The sequence below is a fragment of the Mustela nivalis genome (assembly GCF_964662115.1).
Source record: "Mustela nivalis genome assembly, chromosome: 1".
NCBI lineage: Eukaryota > Metazoa > Chordata > Mammalia > Carnivora > Mustelidae > Mustela > Mustela nivalis.
In genome coordinates, this window is record NC_139020.1 from 146596973 (window position 1) to 146617327 (window position 20355).

General features: G+C 39.6%; 1 protein-coding gene, 1 long non-coding RNA gene and 1 pseudogene across 11 annotated transcripts in view; 1 reads left to right on the forward strand and 2 right to left on the reverse strand.

Annotated features, from left to right (window-relative positions):
* ULK4 (unc-51 like kinase 4) overlaps nucleotides 1–20355 on the forward strand; it is a 636882-nt gene that overhangs the window by 258141 nt on the left and 358386 nt on the right. For all 9 annotated transcript variants that reach the window (XR_014310110.1, XR_014310111.1, XR_014310112.1 and 6 more), the window contains one exon: nucleotides 2862–2954. Coding sequence is in view for 4 of the 9 variants with exons in the window: in XM_082724762.1 (XP_082580888.1) it covers nucleotides 2862–2954 (93 nt within the window). In the remaining 5 variants the exon portion in view is untranslated. The remainder of the gene's footprint in view (nucleotides 1–2861; nucleotides 2955–20355) is intronic.
* Nucleotides 6211–19277, reverse strand: LOC309862022. The gene is made up of 4 exons (XR_014310289.1): nucleotides 19238–19277; nucleotides 12768–12918; nucleotides 10525–10596; nucleotides 6211–6409 (listed from the first exon to the last, which is right to left on the reverse strand). It is a non-coding gene; the product is annotated as an uncharacterized lncRNA (long non-coding RNA).
* LOC309845240 (transmembrane protein 126A pseudogene) lies at nucleotides 19500–20111 on the reverse strand (annotated as a pseudogene). Its single transcript has one exon. The product of its transcript is annotated as a transmembrane protein 126A pseudogene (transcript).

A 20355-nucleotide genomic window follows, 5' to 3' on the forward strand; every position in this document is an offset into this window, starting at 1 on the left:
TACATCCTTCTCTTATCTGACTTAATGCCTCACTTTAAACTCAGTGCCTCAGTTTCCTTTTTCAGGACATGTGCCCTGAAGAGCTAACTTTGGAAATGTGGAGTGTTCATGCCCTACAAGTTACAAAGAGAGACTGACCCTTGATATTCTTCTGGGAGATAACTTCTGAGCCTTTGGACTATCCTGCTTGATAAGAGAGTCTCTGTATACAGGGGGCCTTGAGCTGTGCCAGATACTTTATGCTAATAATGTGAATTTTGGTGGGGGCCTTGGTCTATAGCATTATCAACTTGACCCCTGGAGGGGCTGGAGACTGAGCAACTAAGGTTAGTCCACAGACACATGGCCATACCCATGTGACTGACCTCTAATGCAACTTTGGACACCAGTGTTCCAGTGAGCTTCCCCCTCCCCGGCAGTACAGCCCGTGTGTTGTCCACAGTGTTGCTTGGAGGGTAAGCTCTGTCCAACCGCCTCCATTGGGAAAGGACAGCTGACAGCTTGCTCCTGGTTCTGCCTGGACTCTGCCCTATGAGCCTTTCATCTATGCTGGTATTCACTGTAACACACCATAATTATTAGCTTAACAACTTTTCTGTAAGGCTTTCTAGCAAACCATTAAATCTGAAGGTCGTCTTGGGTGCCCCCAACTTAGGATGTAAGAGCTTTTTATTTTACAAGACTCTTCTAGAAAGGAATAATGATTTCTCTCTAATATGCTGAGTTGTTCCTTTTTTAGAAAGAGTTCAACCTGGATGTTAAATTTTTATCACCTCTAAAGGTGTTCCTTTGCATTTTGTTTTATTCAGATGATAAAACATATTGTTTTTCTTTTTTTTTTTTTTTAAAGATTTTATTTATTTATTTGACAGAGAGAGATCACAAGCAGGCAGAGAGGCAGGCAGAGAGAGAGGAGGAAGCAGGCTCCCTGCTGAGCAGAGAGCCCGATGCGGGCCTCGATCCCAGGACCCTGAGATCATGACCTGAGCCGAAGGCAGCGGCTTAACCCACTGAGCCACCCAGGCGCCCAACATATTGTTTTTCTAAATTTGATTTTTTTCACTCCTGAAATTACTGATGCTTAGGTTGTGCCATACTGTTTTTTAACATACCATTCTCTTTGATTTATTAATATTTATGATTTTATTATGAGTGATTGGCATTTTGACTTATATCTTTGTCATACCTGAGCAAAACTTTTAATTGCTATAATTTAAAAATATTTTATAAGAAATCTTTCTAAAATATGGTACTTCTTGCCTCCTTAAACAGAGCACTCTACCCAGTTGAACATTTTCTTGACTCACTACCCCCATTTTGAGCATTATGGTGTGTAATGGGCCCTCTGGTCCCATTGAGGTACGAGCAGCTGCTGTTTCTACGTTAAATGCTCCCCAGACTTCTCTCTGTTTGGAGTTTGTGGGTTTGCTTTTTTTTTTTGTTTTTCCTATGCCTTCAAGTTTCACTTCATTCTGTAATAGTCCCTCTCTTCCCTTTACTTGGCTCCTTTTTAATGGCTGTGGGATTAGAGGCTACTTAATTAAGCTGGTTATATAATGATTTCCAAAATGAGAGTAAATAGGCTCTGACTAAGAGCCTGGGGCCCTATTCACCAGATGAAAAGCATCCGCTTCATGTCATGGATTTTTAAATATACATTTTGGGTTTGGGGAGGTCCTTTACTCCCTTTTTAGTTGTTGGATGTTCCAGAGAATAGAGTCAAAAAGGTAATTGGTTTGTTTGTTAATATGTCCATCCATTTCTCCAACTGTCTGTCCATCCCTTCATCTGACACTTATATCTTGAGCACCTCCGTGGTGCTGTAGACCGGCTAGCTGAACTTGAGTAGGTGAGATGCCCTCTGCAAACCAGCATCTGCCTCACAGATAACATGGGGGCACTGTCTGAACTGTGTTGCTGAAACTTTTAGTTAATAATAATAAAGACCTTTTATTCATTTATTTTTTAAGTTTTATTCTTTCTGGCAATAACTGTTTCAGATTTTAAAGTTTTCATAAGAAGAATATTATGTAGAAAAGAGTTATCACTGCAGGTCTGCTGCGACTGCTCCCCTTAGGAATGACTGCTTGCTGGATGAGAGGCTGGACCGTGGCAGGATGGAGACTTAGAACTTGGTGCTCAGAGTGTTTCCAGCCCCATTTAACTGCTGGGGGTAGTTCAGGCTGCCTGGTCTCTTGTGCAGATGGCAGGGTTTATGCTGAATGCCAGCTTTCCTCTTAGGAGCGATTTTGACTCTTATTAGAAGTTGCTAATGTGTCCAGCCCCCACCAAAGCCTTGGTCACTTGCGTCTCTGATGGGCAGAGACATCACATGCATGTGTTGCATTTTTGTTGCTGGGGACAAGATTATTCTGTTTGACCTCTTATGGGAGGGAGAGAACATAAAGAAGCCTGTGCACAGAATCCTCCAGTCTCCACCTGTGTCCTTCTCCTCTAGGATTCATCTGTGTATCCTAGTCATGTAGCCCTACTGAGTCCCCATCATGAGCCCATTTGCAGATGCTCTTGAAGGTGCTCTTGGGGACCCTGCCACAAATGCTTCCTTTTCCTTCTATCTTTTACCATGTGTGCAGCCCAATACTAATCCTTTTACTGGATTGTCTCATTAACTCTTCCCCAAACAGACCTCTGTGAGGCAGGTTGGTGTCCTCATGCCCTGTGGCCGAGTGAAGCTCTTTGAAGTTCCATTAGGTTAAGTATCTGGTACCAGGTCCTATTGCGCATAGGTTTATTCTGGTATCTTTATGTTTGCACTTTATGGTATATGTCTTCTGTTGTTCAGAGGAGACATGAAGTGAAGAAAACCACTGAATCTGTTTGTAATCACTTTTTCATTGCAGGTATGAGCACATCCTCACAGAGCCTGACCCCGTCCCAGCATATGCTCTGAAATTGCTAGTTGCGATGACAGAACACAACCCAACTTTCACCAGGTACTATAGCTCCAGCTTTCTTTTGCATGTTTTTTCAGCTGTAAAATGAATTTTATATGGTCTAAAAATGCTAGAGATGATGAGTTTCTGAAAGAGTAACATTTGAGTCACCAAAGTGGTCATTTCTCATGTTTGATGGTTTGTGGTACCTTGCATTTATGCGGTTTTGGGTCTTATTCTCATACTTTTATCCCTTACTGGAGTTTGCATACTCTGGAATTCATGATGCTTTAAAATTATAAATTCTTGGGGTGCCTGGGTGGCTCAGCTAGTTAAGTGTCTGCCTTCGGCTCACGTCATGATCCTAAAGTTCTAGAATTGAGTCCCGTGGGGAGCCAGTTTCTCCCTCTCCCTCTGCTGCTCCCACAGCTTATGCTTTTTCACTCTCTCTTTGACAAATAAATAAAATATTTTAAAAAATTATAAATTCTTTAAAGAGAAAAAACTAGGGGCACCTGGGTGGCTCAGAGGGTTAAGCCTCTGCCTTCGGCTCAGGTCATGATCTCAGGGTCCTGGGATCGAACCCCACATCGAGCTCTCTGCTCAGCAGGGAGCCTGCTTCTCCCTCTCTCTCTGCCTGCCTCTCTGCCTACTTGTGATCTCTCTTTGTGTCAAATAAATAAATAAAATCTTAAAAAAAAAAGAAAAAACTAACACACATACTTTAAAATGTCAATTGGGGCTTCCTATTGTACTGAGCAGTTGTTTATTCAATCTGTCTAGTATTTATAGACTCTTATTTTCTACCATTTTGTTAAACTGACATGCTTTTATTCAGCAGGGGAGAGCTTTTGCCTCTATAGAAGATACTATGTGTGATGATGCCAAATATTTTAGAGCTAGTTTCTAGAAGAGTGGCAACTGCTTTCAGTCTGGGATAGGAGAGTTGGTCAGAGAGAGACCCAGGTCCATAGAAGGGGCAGAGAAGAGGAGGCCCTCCTTGCTTTCCATCAGGAAATCTAGTTGTAGTTGTTAGGTGATGGCCAAGAACCTTTGGGTTTGGGCACCTCTATGGCTGGTCTTTAGGAAAGAACTAAGTCACACAGCCCCAACCATCTTGTTTTCATCTGCTCTGTTGTTCTGCCATGGAAGGTATTGTGTAGTGGTGAGCCACATTCAGTGTTAGTAGTAAACACCCAATATGGGTGAAAGTCTGAACTGCAACCTTTCTGGTGGCATGCCATGACTGTGTCCCTGGGCTGCCAAGGTGCTCTTGGGCTTTGGATCATCTGCAGGGCTGATGCTGAAGTAATTCCAGGCCCATTTCCTGTGCTCTGAGCAGCCTCATTCGTTTCCAGATAGCGACATAGAAATACTACCTTGTACTCTCAATGTCACGTTGCAAAAGAATTTGGGGAGCATTTCCCCTTGCCAATTCTAAATCCTGTGTCTGTATAGCCCTTTAAAAGCCTGACCAATGAGCCTTCCAAACTTGTCACTCAAAGGTACTGTTTTCTATTCCTACAGAAGAAATTTCATTATAAAGAGTGTATCTGTATTAGAAGTCAAATATAAATTCATATAGTTACTTCTTTACTGGAGTTTTGATACCAGGCACTAATACTGTATACTAACTGTATCCTTTCATTAGATGGGGCAGGTTGCATTTACTTTTTTTAGTGCTGACTCTTGCTCACTCATGTCGCATGCTTTCTAGAATCCTTCTTCTTCTTGCCAGCTTGCTATGAAATTCATGTGAATTTCCTCACATTGAGGGGAAGAACCTAGGGAAGTCGATGACCTATATACAGTCTTTTTATTTTGAAAATGAGTAGTCTTGGAAGACATCTTATTTTTTTTTTAAGTTTACAAGCAGAATTCAATGAACAGTTTTTATAAATGTTTTTCTTTGCTTTAGTTTGACAAGTAACATCTGAATGTATTGTGTGTGCATTATAATCCAGCAGTAAAATCAAGAAGTCCTCTAGGCTTCCTTGTTCCCTCTCACACTGCCATACACAGGTCTCTGTCCCAGGGGTAATAGTTGTTTTGGTGTGTATCTGTCCTGAATCTTTTCTGGGTTTTTAAATTCAATATGCATATACAGAAATAAATGACTTTGGTTTCTGGTTGTTGATTTAAAAAAAAATCAGAGGTAGTATCACTATGTATTTTTCTGGAATTTGCCTTTTTATTTATCAAAATTGTTGGAAGATTTTTTACATCAGTATTTATTCATACTCTTGGTGATATCTTTGCTAATGGATGAAAATGAGATTTCATTTTGCATTTATTTACCTACTGATAATGTTGAACCACTTAATGTTTATTTACTATATTTAATTAAAGTATAAAAGGTCCAGTTTTCCCAGCACCATTTATTGACGAGACTGTCTTTTGTCCACTGTATATTTTTTCCTGTTTTGTCGAAGAGGGTCCATATCTGGGCTCTACTCTGTTCCACTGGTCTATGTGTCTGTTTTTATGCCAGTACCATGCTGTCTTGGTGACCACAGCTTTGAAATAAAGCTTGAAATCAGGTAACGTGATGCCCCCAGTTTTATTTTTGTTTTTCAACATTTCCTTAGCGATTCGGGGTCTCTTCTGATTCTATGCCAATTTTTGGATTATTTGCTCAATAAATGGTGCTGGGAAAACTGGACAGCTATATGTAGAAGAATGAAACTCGACCATTCTCTTACACCGTACACAAAGATAAACTCAAAATGGATAAAAGACCTCAACGTGAGACAGGAATCCATCAGAATCCTAGAGGAGAACATAGGCACTAATCTCTTTGATATCAGCCACAGCAACTTCTTTCAAGATATGTCTCCAAAGGCAAAAGAAACAAAAGCCAAAATAAACTTTTGGGACTTCATCAAAATCAAAAGCTTCTGCACAGCAAAGGAAACAGTCAAGAAAACAAAGAGGCAACCCATGGAATGGGAGAAGATATTTGCAAATGACAGTACAGACAAAAGGTTGATATCCAGGATCTATAATGAACTCCTCAAACTCAACACACACAAAACAGACAATCGTATCAAAAAATGGGCCTAAGATATGATCAGACACTTCTTCTGTTTGCTTGGAGAGTGATACCACCAGATTGATTTTATATAATTTTATTTTAATTTTTAAAATTTATTTTTTAAGGGGTGCCTTTGTGGCTCAGTTGGTTAGGCATCTGACTCTTGGTTCCAGCTCCGGTCATGATTTCAGGGTTGTGAGATGGAGGCCTCCTGATTCTCTCTCTGCTTCTGCTCTTCCCCACATTTGCACATGTACACACACATGCTCTCTCTCATATAAATAAAATTTTTAAATATTTTATTTATTTATTTGACAGAGAGAGACACAGCGAGTGAGAACACAAGCAGGGGGGGTGGGAGAGGGAGAAGCAGACTTCCTGCTGAGTGGAGAGCCCGATGCGGGTCTTGATCCCAGGACCCTTGGATCATGACTTGAACTGAAGGCAGACACTTAATGACAGAGCCTCTAAATAAATAAATCTTTAAAAAAAAGAAAAAGAGATTTTTTAGGAGTTAATATATAACACCTTACAAATTTCAGTATTTGGAAGAGTATGCAGAGAAAAGCATATTTTTACCCAAGGAGAAAGCCACTCTTATCAGTGTGTGTGTGTGTGTGTGTGTGTGTGTGGTGGTTGGTAGTATGCTGTATGCACCATTCTGCACTTCTTTTTAAAAATACATACAACAGCTTTATTGGGATATAATTCACATACCATCTGCACTACTTTTTAACAGATGCATAAGCATTGCATTTTATGGATGCTCCATATTTACTTAACAAGTTCCCTTTTGATGAACATTTAATTTATGTTTTTCTAAACTTTTGGTATCATAAAATAAAGCTATAATTAATGACATAGACCATTCATTATATATGTGAATATTTATGTGTAGGATAAGTAAGGAAAAGTGGAATTACTTCATCAAAGGGTACATAAACCAGTGATTCCCAAACTTATCTGCACATTAATGTCATCTGGGGAATCTTTTAAAAAGTCTGAAGACTGGCCACAGCCTAGCCCAGCTAAATAAAAATCTCCATGGCTGGACATAGATAGCAGTAATTGTTGACTCTCACTAGGTGATTACAATGTGTGGGCAAGTGTGGGAACAATGGGTCTAAGCATTTGTATTTTGAAAAGTGTTGCCCAGCTGCCCCCCACCAAGGTTATGCCAGTTTATTCTCCACTAGCAGTGTATGAGAGTGCCTGTGTGTGTGCCAGTCCTTTACCCTATCAGTGCGTATATGTGTTTGGCCTTTGCCATTGTGATAGGCTGTCTATTCCCTCTTAGCTCCTGATTTCTAGTTTTCTTGCTTTGTAATCAGACCATATTTTTTTTCTAATTTTTATTTGATTTCATTTGTGATATAATAGGTCAATTTTGGTGAATGTTTTATGTTTAGTTGCTGACTATAACTAAAACAAAGTTTTAATGTCACTCATCCCTGACTTTGGCCCGTTGTCTTAAAATGGTAACTCATTAACTTAGGAGATTGTCCCCAGTTACTTGGTAGCAGTGACTTTTAGGCAAAATGCTGATTCTAAGTGTATATCAAGTGTAGGAAGTCTTAATTTTTATGTACAGATAGATTTCTACTAATATAAAATAAACATGAACCATTTATTAGAAATTTAGCTTATTTATTGGTTCCATCTGCATCATGTTCTTTGAAGTATAGCGTTTGAGCTTGTATATATAATGACTCTTGAACAATGTGGGGTTAAGGCCATGGTCAAAACTCTGCGTATCTTCTGACTCCCCCAAAACTTAACTACTATTAGCCTAGTATTGACCAGAGGCTTTGCTGATAACATAAAGAGTCAATTGCCACATATTTTCTATGTTATATGTATTATATACAAACATAAGGTAAGCTAGAAAAAAGAAAATGTTATTAAGAAAATCACAAGAAGAGATGGAATTTGTAGTACTGCACTGTATTTATATATATATAAAAAAAATCCATGTATAAGCAGACCGACCCATGCAGTTCAAACCACTGTTGTTCAAGGGTCAACTGCAGTAAGAGTTTAGAGTGCCAAATAATAACCACTGGAACAGTAAATCATCCTATGCCAAGTGCAACATTATTTCATTTGTGTTTATTCTTATTTTAGAGGATTCTGAATGGGTAAAGAAATCCTCAAAAGTTAAAGTACAATTGCAAATTTATTGTTCCTTCAAAGGAGAGAAGAGCACTATCTAATCTATATTGTATCTGACTGGGAATTTTTTTTTTTTTAAGCCCACTGCCTTGGTGAATCTAGTTTCTGACTGGGTTTATAGCAGAAAAGTAAATTGTTTACCGTGTTGGTCCAATGTTACTATCAGAAGGGTTGTGTTCACTCCTCTGAGCTCTGCCCTTTTCTCTCTTCTTAATTTTACAGTAGGTTGCTCTGAACCATTGTTCTCAGGGAGAGCTGTACCCCAAGAGCTTGTTTCCATTAAGAGCTAATTAGCTTTCAGCAAATCTTTGTTAGCAAACAAATTGAATTTTAACTTCTTGAGTTCTTTTGGAGCAAAATTTACCTCTTACTGTGAATTGCAAAAGGTTGTTTATGCTCCATATCTAAGGATTATCATTTTAGTTCACTCAAAAAATGTTAGAGCTGTTTGTTTTATGGCAAGATTCACAGAAATGTCTTTTGAAGAATAAAATTTTAGTGATCTCTTAAATGAAATTCATGGTGAATCCATTGTATAGCCTTGAGTGAAAAAATACTTCTGCCTTTACAGTTAGCAGGCTTCAGCTGACTTCCCTCATTGGTTTTTGGTTCATTTGTTCATTGATTCGTTTGCCCATTCATTCATTCATTCAACTAATCAGCAACCACTGAATGATACAAGGATAAAAGGCAGTTAAAGGTCTCCCCCTCGAGGTGCTAAGGATTTAGTGGAGGAGACATTTATCAATAGGTTCCTGTAAAACAGTGTAATAATTTCAGAGGTACAGTCATGTCTAGAAGGTTATGGGAGCACCTAAAGGAATTTAACCCAAGTAGTTGTATGATTTTGGCCAAGTTTCTTAACCTCTCTGTGCCTAAGATTCCTCATCTGGAAATATTAGCATCTGGTCCGCAGGAAATGCTGTGTAAGTCTTCCCTTTCTTCTTCCCCCACAGTTTATCTCCTTACTCCTCCTCTTTTTCATATGATTAGAGGAAGAACTAGCAAAGAAAGTATTCCAGAAGAGGTATCTTCTTTGACAGTAGAAAGAAATGTTTGGTGACAACTGAAACTAGAGCTCTAACACCCTACAAGGAATTGGGAGAAAACCCCCAGGTTTTCAATAACAGAAACAAACTGCATGGTGTTCTCTTATTAGTTTGTGCATAACAGAACTGGGGCAGCCATAGAGAACATTCCCCACACAAGATACCTGCCATACACACTTGCCTTTTAATTTATATTCTTAATAACATTTGGTTTTGACATATTCTGTTATATTTTATTTAAATTTTGTAGCCTGGTGAAGCTAAAAGCCCAAATTATGAGAAATGTTAGAGATGTTTGAGAGGGGTTCCCTGTCATTTAAATAAGCCAGTTAGGTGTTTTTACCCCCTCAGTTCACTGAGCTTACCCAGCTAAATATTTCCTCTGATGAAATCTGTGAGCAAAATAACTATGTAATTTGATAATACTTTATTGTTAGAACAAATTGATTTTTCCAGAAATGATTTGCTGCTTCTCAGGTTGCTTATGGATATCAAAAAGCCCCATCATGAGGAACAAGTCAGTCTCTGCGTCTTTGTGGCTCCCATTTCTATTCTAGGGTCACTCTTCTGTGGCTTCCCCATTTATTCTTTATGAGCACTCGCAGAATAATACACAAAGTTTTTCCAATAGGCACCGAGACTTTGAGCATCTATTTTTTACCTTCTCTTTCCTCTCATGGACATAGCCCATGTTCGAGTGTTCCTAACCACTTGTTCAAACTGGGCACATATCTATACTTCTTACCAAAAGTACAGTCATTTCAGGAGATAAAGCAAGCATAAAAGATTAAAAATACTGAATGATTTTGGATTTGTGCCTTTCATCAGTTCCTTGAACCCAAAACTTTATTATTTACTTATTTTTGTTTTTTTTTTTTTCTCTCTCTGCATTTATTTGGGGTTATTGTACTGCACCCTTGTTTAACACGTACATCTTTGGTCCTTAAATATTGAGAAGAATTTGGAAATTAAATTAAAATTGCCCTAATGATCCACTTTGCTGGGGTATTTTGTGTACTTCCATCGAGATTATCCTTTTAAGAGTTAGAAATGTTGTTTTGCTCTCAGGGAAGTTCAGCATTTTATTTTTTTTTCCAGGGAAGTTCTTCTTCAGCTGTTAGTGGTGGTTAACTGTCTTTGAAAACTGAGTAGAACAGCACCTTGCAATGGAAAGCTATTTCTAGGTTAGAGTGGATGGTCTCAGTTGACTTTTTTTGCTGTGACATTTACATTGAAAGAAAGCACTTAGAGTTCATTGTACACCTTGGTAAATAGTGCTTTCCCAGTTGTGTGTCGTAGGGCCATAGTTAGTCTGAGTGGGGATTCAGTAAAGCTTTTTGTGTTTCACAAGATGTCCTCAGGTCTGTTGACTTACCCTTGTCATCTAAAGAGACTGGCACACTGTGGTCCACAGAGCCAGCTGGCTTGCAGCCTCTTTTTGTATGGTCTGTAAGGTAAGTGATATTGACATATTTAAAGATTCGTAAAATTTACAAACACACAGATGCATCTGAGTCAGACCTTGGGTCCGGCAAAGCCTGAAATATTTACTTTCTAGCCCTTTTCACACAGTGTTTCCTGAACCCTGATCTAAAGGAACAGAACTCTTTTTTTTTTTTTTTAACCTTTATTCATGAGAATGTAGAAATATTAGAATTTTTGAGCTGTTAGGGAGCTTTAGAGATTTTCTTGGTGTTATAAAATGTAGATTTTTTGATGTTGATGTGGTAAGGTGTAGTGTGGTAAGTTCAGTAGATCAGGTGAAAACTGTCCTGGAAAAGAAAGCTTATTATACTCACAGATCCAAAGAGGAGGGGGCATACCATGCCAAAGGTGGCCACATGAAGAAGCAGCAGGGTCAGTCAAGAGGCAGAGGAAGTGAGAGGCAAATGCGGAGCAGAGCCCTTATTGTAGTTTACAAAGGAAGGAATGGATGAGCAGATTTAGGCTTGACTATTTTGAATAATTTCATGGGGTTGTGGAAGTATAGGGGCTGTCTCTAGTCATCTGGTACCTTCCCCTGGGGTAAGTAGGGGCCAGCTTTGGGCTGGTACCTGGCCTTGGGGTGTGGGCCCCACTTAGGAGTAGAAAGTGCCATATAGGAGGTCGTTGGGGTTATGGCTTTGGGTTGGTTGGTTTGCACAGGAAAGGCAAGCTCAAAGGAGAGTTGTTTGCTTTCTCTAAGAATCAGCTGGCTCTGGGAGGGGCATTCCCTCCAGAATTAGCAAGTCCTCAAGATGTTAAAGAGACAAAAATACAGAATAAAAAGACTTGATTAGTACACTGGGCTAATGTCTTCATTTTACACACAGGGAAAATGAAGTCGCAGAGGGAATTGGTGACTGAACTTCAAGTCAGTTTGAAGATCAGGATTTGGATCAGACTACTGGTCTGTTGTTCTTTGTACTACCCAGCAGAGCCACTTTTTAAAAAACAAACCCAAGTAGAAATCACAGTGGACTTTGAAGTCATCTCGTTTTCAGTTTCATTGCCTCATGTTTACTTAGAAGAGTGGTCCAATTCCTCAACACAGTTAACTTCATTGTCACGTGGATCTGTTAAGAGCAAATGATTCTCCTTTGTGTCCCTCTGCCATCATCACTAGGTTCTGGCACCATTGTTCTTTGATTTTTATCACTGTGGCAGCTCCTGGCACAAATGTGGTTAATAATATCCTGGTTCCCGGTTCAATGGAACCTCTTCTTTACCTCATCTTCCCAGGTTTGGGACCCTCCTGTGTTTATAACTTAGAGCACACCAGTTGGGTTGAAATCCCTCCTTACTACGTTAATCATGCTATAATTCATCTCAGTGTTTCCTATAGGGAAAACGTAAGTGTTTATGTAAGCACTCATGGAATAAACATTCAACTAATTCACTCCTTCCACCCCAACATTCAATTAATTCTCTCCTTCTGTTTCTGATAGAATTATGGAAGGACATCCTCCTAAAACCTTAGGAACTGATCCAGGGCATTCTCTTTTCCTAAATGATGTGTGGGGAAAATAAATGGTAATTGAAATCTGTTTCAGCGTTATGTTTTCCGAAAAAACAAACAAACAAACAAAAAAAACCAAAACCAAAAACCCAACAACTCTTAACATGGTTTCTGCCTGCTACTAGTGGAAATACACGCTTCTGATTATTTTCTTCCATCATCTTGCTTACCGTCATGGAGTTTTCCCCCAAGTTCATGAGCTGGTAAGCATTTCATTGCCTGTGCTTACTGTATGGGGTTCACTTGGGTCCCTGGAGACAGTTTGGATTTCTTGTCAGAAACAAATTAATCTTTTAATATTCTCATAACAGCCTATATGCTTGGTCATTTCAGTTTTCCTTTTCTGACTCATGTGGGCTCAGTGACAGTTCTCTTTAGGGAGTGGAGTGACAGGCAGCACCTGGCTGGGAGTCCTCCATGCTGGTGTTTCTGGCCCCTTGGTGCCCAGACTTGAGCAGCTCACTGAATGTCATGTCAGAAGCCAGCATTTAGTGGATGCATTTAGTCAGAACAGGCCCTGGTATTTTGGGGGCTCTAATCAACAATAATTCACAGATGCCTCCTCCTGTGTTTAACTAGACATTCATAGATACCATCATCTTTAACAAAATGATACCTACCATTTTCTCCTGAAGTATTTCCTTTCTTGCCCACAGGAAAGTTCATTTGCTTTCTTTTCAGTTCTCTACAGAAGCTCTTGAAGTTTTGCAGTTTATTTCCATCATAGAATTATGGACCTTCAGAACAGAGTGAGCTTTGATAATTTTCTACCTGCAAGAAAAGTTAATATTATTCATTTATTCCTTGAGTCACCCAACAAAGAGTTGTGTTCACTGAGATAGAACAGACACGGTCCTGGTTTTCATGAAGCTTATGATTCTGAGGGGATCATAGACAATACGCAGGGAAATTGATTTAAAAAAAAAAGTCTGAATTTCAGTTAGTGGTATAAAGAACAGAGAGCAGGGTTAGAGAATGGGGAGTGATGGATTGGGACCCACTGTTTTTGAGAGGGCGCTCAGAGTTTCCCTGGGAAGGTGGCAGAGTTGACTGGCTGCGTGAATGCTAGCTTCATAAGTAAAGAAGCAAGCCTCTGATTTTCAGGGTTTGAAGAGGGAGGGAAGTACAGCATCAGATGCTCTGGAGAGTGTCCCTAAGATGAGGATGGAGAAGTAATGGTTATAGTGGTAACAGGAGTAACTTCTTGAAGGGTTATTTTCACAAGCATGTGGGGTAACAGTTTGGTGGGGTTCATTGCAGAGGGAATGATGAGGTGGAGACAGGGAACACCAGTAAATCTAGAGAGAGTTTTCCTCTAAAGGAGAGCTGAAAAATGGGGAGCTAGAAGGAGATATGGAGTCACAGGCATTTCTTGTTTTTTTTTTTCAGGATGAGCGATATTTTAGAGACATTTCTATGTTGACGAGAATGATCTAGTACAGAGGTTAATCAATAGTATAGTACATGTGCTACAGACTCATTTTTGTTGTTGTTTATCTGCTCTTGATAAAGTCATGCATTGTCTGTGAATATATTGAGTACACCTGTCACTGTCAACTCCATAGAACAAAGCAAAGCCCAACTGAATGGAATGTAACATGAGGCATAAAGCACAGACTCTCAACACCAAATCCTCTTCCTTATCAAGTCTCCTAATTTTATGTGATGACAGTTATTGGTCAGAATATATTACAGTGTTTGCTGTACAGACGGGGCCTTTGTGATATAATTAAAGAGCACAAGAGCTGCCAGACTAAACAGTGGTCTGAGTTTCAAATGTTCTGTGACTTTCCTGGCACAGTTTTATTGCCATCTTGAACATGTGTTATCACTTAAGATTCTTTGCCATAGAGTATTACATAGGAAAAAAACCCCAGGCAGTGAAGGAGACTAACCATGGCTCTTCAATGAGGTAAATGCCTCTGAGACACCTCATACCCTCAAAATGTACCATTTTATGCGTGTGCATTTCTTCTGTCTGCTTGAAGTCATAAATCCAGCTTAACCCAACTGTTACAAAGTAAACAAAATGGTCAGCTTTTAGGGACAAACTTCATTAGTTATTTTGAAATTCTAAAGTAGGGTAGCTCAAAGGGAAAATGGACAAAGGGCATGAAAAGGGCATTTCTAACAATAAATATGAAAAGGAGTAACCCAATTATGAATCAAGAAAATTCCATTTAGATAATAAAGAAGTCAAATTGGCAGGGTTAGCCAAAAAAAAAAGAGAGTTTTTTTTGAGAGTTTAGCGAAGCTTGCACTTTCCTATGTTAGTACAGCTTTTGTGACTTGCAGACTGTCAGTATGTGTTAAATCTTAAATGTCCTTTGGTTCCACTTCGAGGAATATAGCTTAAGAAAACAGTAAAAGATATGCACAAATATTGGTGTACAAGGATGTCCATTGATACATTATTTAAAACAACAATGAAAGGTGGGGCACCTGGGTGGCTCAGTCGGTTAAGCATCTGACTCTTGGTTTTAGCCCAGGTCATGATCTCAGGGTCATGGGATTGAGCCCTGTGTTGAGCCCCGTGTTGGGCTCTGTGTCAGGCTCTGTGTTGCGCTAGGCATGGGGCCTGCTTAAGATTCTCTCTCTCCTTCTCTCTCTGTCCCTCCCTCACTGCTCCCTCTCAGGCTCTCTCTTCTTCTCTCTCTCTCTAATAAACAACAACAACAACAACAACAATGAAAGTGAAGACAACTAGCAACTGTCTTCAAAGAGAGCTGCTTATGTTCCAGACAGTGTTGGATAACTCATGTGCACAACCATATTTAATCTTCAGCCTCACAAAATGAAGTAGACAGTGCTATTATATGCAAAGAAAGTAAGCTTGGAGTTGATATACTTACCAGGATCACAGAGCTTAGGACTATTGAATGAGGATTTGAACTCCTTTGAAGTGATCCCTTAACCACTACATTTGGGTTTTTTCCCCCTACTGAATACTAGAAGAGTGGAAAACAAGGATCCATCCATAGAGGATTAGCTAAATACCTTGTAGGTTAGAAAACTGTGGTTTATTGATATGGGAAAATGTTTTTAATAAGCCCCATATATGTGGTATGAGTTGACCATTTTCTCCCATCCCCTATTTGGATGCAATACACCTTAAATTAGGCAGATTCCAGTTCTAATCCCAGATCCATTCCTGGATTGTGAGTGGCTGTGGGAAAATTGCCCACCAGCCTGTGCTTCAGGGTCTTCTCTGTAAGTGTTCATTAGACATTAAATGAGGCATGGCTGAGTAGGGGTCAGAATACATGCACAAGAAATGGTAGCTGAGATTTTCCAGGTGAGGTGGACCCTATGCCTTGTATGAATAGAGAAAGACAAGTAAATAATACATCAGAATTTATTAATGATTTTCTTACAGCACTGGGACTGCAATATTGTCTTGCAATGTTTTTCTGTTTTTCCCAAAGGTAACATTCAGTAAAATACTATATTTTATACTTCTGTATTTCTCGATTTTATATAGATAATTTTATATAAATCTGTAAAATTAAGATTTTTTTTCTCTCCATCCTAATTTGATCTGTAGGAGGTTTTCTTTTTTTCTTTTTTTTTTAAAGATTATTTATTTATTTATTTGACAGAGAGAGATCACAAGTAGGCAGAGAGGCAGACAGAGAGAGAGGAAGGGAAGCAGGCTCCCTGCTGAGCAGAGAGCCCAATGCGGGACTCGATCCCAGGACGCTGAGATCATGACCTGAGCCGAAGGCAGTGGTTTAACACACTGAGCCACCCAGGCACCCCTGATCTGTAGGAGGTTTTAAACTAATACCATACTCCATTATAGTGAAGTTTATAAAAAATGTTGGTAACTGATAGAGTATATCTGCCTACCTTGTTCTTTTCTCATTTGTTCGTTTACTTATAGTCAATTTATTTAAAGTGTAAGAAAAAATCAAAACAGTTCACACTTTTCTCCCGCACCCACCCAGCCCTTACCTCTGGCAACCACCAGTCTTTCCTCTGTATCCGTGAGCTTGGTTTTGTTTGGTTTGTTGATTTGTTTTGTTTAGATTCTACATTTAAGTGCGATCATATAGTAATTGTCTTTGCCTTATTTCACTTACAGTAATGCCTTTAAGGTCCATCTGTATTGTTGGAAATGGCAAGATTTTTTTTTAAAGGTCTTATTTATGTTTTTGACAGACAGAGATCACAAGTAGGCAGAGAGACAGGCAGAGAGGGAGGAAGGGAAGCAGGCTCCCTACTGAGCAGAGAGTCCAATGCGGGGCTCGATCCCGGGACCCTGAGTACATGACCTGAGCTGAAGGCAGAGACTTTAACCCACTGATCCACCCAGGTGCCCCAAGATTTTTATTTTTTTATAATTAGCTGCATAATATACCACTGTGTGTGTGTGTGTGTGTGTGTGTGTGTGTGTGTGGTGTATCAGTGGACACTTGGACTGCTTCTATAGCTTGGCATTTTTAAAGAAAGCTGCAATGAACATGAGGGTGCATATATCTTTTCAAACTAATGCTTTTGTTTTATTTGGATAAATACCCATAAGTAGAATTGTTGAATCATATGATGTCCTATTTTAATTTTCAAGAAACTAATATGTTGTTTTCCACAGTGGCTGTATCAATTTATATTCCGATCAAAAGGGCACAAGAGTACTCTTTTTTTCTACATCTTCACCAACATTGTTATTTCTGGTCTTTTTGATAAGTCATTTTAACAGATGTGAGGAGATAATTTCATTGTGGTTTTGATTTGCATTTCCCTGATGATTAATGATGTTGAGCATCTTTTCATGTACCTGTTGGCCATCTGTATGTTTTCTTTGGAAAAATGCCTACTCAGATCTTGCCTATTTTTGATATGATTTTTAATAATTATTTTATAGAATCAGGAAAAAATTTGTTAAAAACACACTCATAGAGGTTGGTAGTTTTTTTTTTTTTTTAAGATTTTACTTACTTGAGAAAGAGAGCAAGCACGAGCAGGCAAAGGGAAGAGGAGAAACAGATTCTCTACTCAGCAGGGAGCTAGATGTGGGACTCGTTCCCAGGACCCCAGGATCATGACCTGAACTGAAGGCAGCTGCTTACCTGACTGAGCCACTCAGGCACCCCCAGGCTGGTGGTTCTTATCAAACATTAACATGAATGATAATCCATCACCTATCTTGTGGGTTTGAAAGTCAGCAATGTAGCCTTTGGTTTAGTGGCTTCCAGTTGATCATCACTCTATTTTGTTTGTTTGTTTGTACCATAGTATCATTTATTGATCTTAGAAATGACTCCTGAAGTGAGTTTGGGGAGTTACTCCATATAATACAAGCATAACTTATAGAAACTGGGACTGAACCTAAGATCTGAATATCTAGGAGATTGAGCAGGGTGTTAAGGTGTTCTTTTTGACTCTCTCCATTCCACTCCACTGACACCCTTGCTTCCTGCATTCTGTGAACCTTGACACCATTGGGTGTTTTTTTTTTTTTCCTGCCGATTCTTTAAATGTTGGTGTGCCTTGAGTTTCTGCCCTCAGTTGACTTGTCACTCATCTTTCAGAACTTAATTCATTTTCTTTTTTTTTTTAAAGATTTTTATTTATTTATTTGACAGAGAGAGATCACAAGTAGTCAGAGAGATAGGCAGAGAGAGAGGAAGGGAAGCAGGCCCCCCGCCGAGCAGGGAGCCCGATGCGGGACTCGATCCCAGGACCCTGAGATCATGCCTTGAGCTGAAGGCAGCGGCTTAACCCACTGAGCCACCCAGGCGCCCCTAATTCATTTTCTTAACCAAAGTAAGTTTTCCCTCTATATATCATAGTATCTTAGAGCAGTTAATATCGTGAACTCAGAAACTAGCTATGTTACCTTGTATAAGGTTTAGTGTTCGTTTTCTTCTCTGTAGAACAAGGTGACTCCTTCCTACATCATGGTAAAGGATTAGGTGAGAGATAGAGCGCTGATTACACCCAGTGTGTGATGCATAGGAGTTCCTGTGAGGTTGCTTGTTGTGATAGGGATTGTTCTGGTGTTAGTCATGGTGGTAACCCCAGGTGGGACAGATCAGGCACCTGGAGTCATTCTGTATTCCTTCCCTCCTCTTCCTCTTCTGCATCCAGTAGATTTTGAAATCCCATTGATACAACCTTATTTATAGTTCTCATTTTTCTTTTCCCATTTCTGCCTGTGTTGGTGCTTATCACCTCTTATGTTGAGAATAGTCACTGTCAGCTAACTGATCTTTCTGTTCCCGGACCCCCCCCCCTTTTTTTTTTAAAGATTTTATTTATTTATTTAACAGACAGAGATCACAAGTAGGTAGAGAAGCAGGCAGAGAGAGAGGGGAAGCAGGCTCCCCCCTGAGCAGTGAGCCCGATGGACCGCAGGATCATGACCTGAGCTGAAGGCAGAGGATTTAACCCACTGAGCCACCCAGGAGCCCCTATTCCCAGTCCTTTTTATTTCCAGTACATCCTCTTCACTCTGGCCTGAATAATCGTTGTAAAACTATAAAGCTGGTAACGATACCATTTCGCCTAATCAGCCGCTTAGCAGCTCCTAGTTACCTAGAGTAGGGCTTGGCAAGCTTTCTCTAAAAGACCAGATAGTAAATATTTCAGGCATTACTGGCCATATGGGCTCTGTTGCAGCTACTCAGCCCTGGCATTGCAGTGTAAAAGCAACCAGAGACAGTATGTAAATGAACGAGCATGGCTGTGTTTCAGTTAAACTTTATTTATGAAAACTGAAATTTGAATTTCATGCAGTTTCATATGTCATGAAATATTCTTTTGATTTTTTCCCCAACTATTTAGAAACATAACAGCATTTGTAGCTTGTGGGCCATAGAAATAATAGGTGACCAATAGGAAGCCTGGAATTTACCAGTCCCCACCCAGAGGATAAAGTTTAAGCTCCTTGGCATAGCTAGTAAGATCTCTTATGATCTGCCCTGGTTTATTCCTCCAGCCTGATCTTTAATTTTCTTCCCTTTACTACTTCTACTACTACAGCAAATGTGCCTGTTCACTTGCTTTTCATTGCCTATAATGAGCCCATTCCAATTTTGCCCTTTGTCATGCTGTTGTTCCCTTTACCCAGGACATAATTCATCCCTACCTGTCCTCCTCTTCCTCCTCCTGCTTCATCCATTCTCTGCCTGTCAATAACCTACTCCTCTTTCAAGATTCAGCTCAGGTAATACCTGTACTGTGGGGTGTAATCTAAGCTGTCCTCCTTGTCACTTGACCAGTTTACTTCCTCATGTCTCAGTTTCTCATGTGAAACAAACAAAATTCGTCAATATCATCATCTGACCTGACTCCTAGGATTTTCTTTCATACATTATAATTTTATTTTTGTGTACACGTTTGTTTAACAGTCACTGAATTTCTAGGCCAGGTTCAGGTAACTGAAGGGCCTTTATAATTAGTTTATATTGTCTAGATCCAAGGTATGCTGCAAACATAGTCTAGAGCAAAACGGGAAATAACATCTTTCTAAAGACAGGCTTAGAAATTCTAGTCCAGTAAGTTAAGAAGTTTCCTTTCCCTGGTAGCGGGGCTGACTTATACCTGGCTGCTAGGCCACAGTTCACAGGTATAACCAAGATAACAAACAGTGTACAGACCACCCAAAACAAGACCAACTAGTCCACCCTGTGTTATGGTACAGGTTTCACAGTTCAAATCACATGTATACAAAGGTAAACTTACAAAATCTTCGTAAAATAAGTCCGCAATCAAAAATGGGATCATTGCCATTGGTAAGCCAGCAGCTATACAAGCCTTTGTCACATTTAAGACGCGTCAAAAAAGACTATTTGCTATTAGACCACAGAGACCAACGTTAAGTCCAACATATGTTGATCAATGTTCAAGCAGATTCCTTTCTGCTTCTGGGAGTTGGTTAATTTTTCTAGTTATGATATTGAAGATTAAGTCCTCCTTGGAGGACTTAACCACTTATCATGTGGTTCATGGTTTTCCATCTTGAGCCTTAAAATATTTTTCAATAATATATTTTCAATAATATATATCTTATGTTTTCCTCACAGCATTCAGTGCCTCTGCTGGTCCCCCATGCTGGGGCTCCCTCCAACTTTTGTCCTACCCTGAGCGCAACCATCTTTGGCTGACACGTGGCTCAAGTCAGGCAGGCACGGGGGATTTTCATTTTCTTTGTTAGAATCTGGTGAATTACCACATGTGCAGCCTTGGGAACATATTCCACACAGT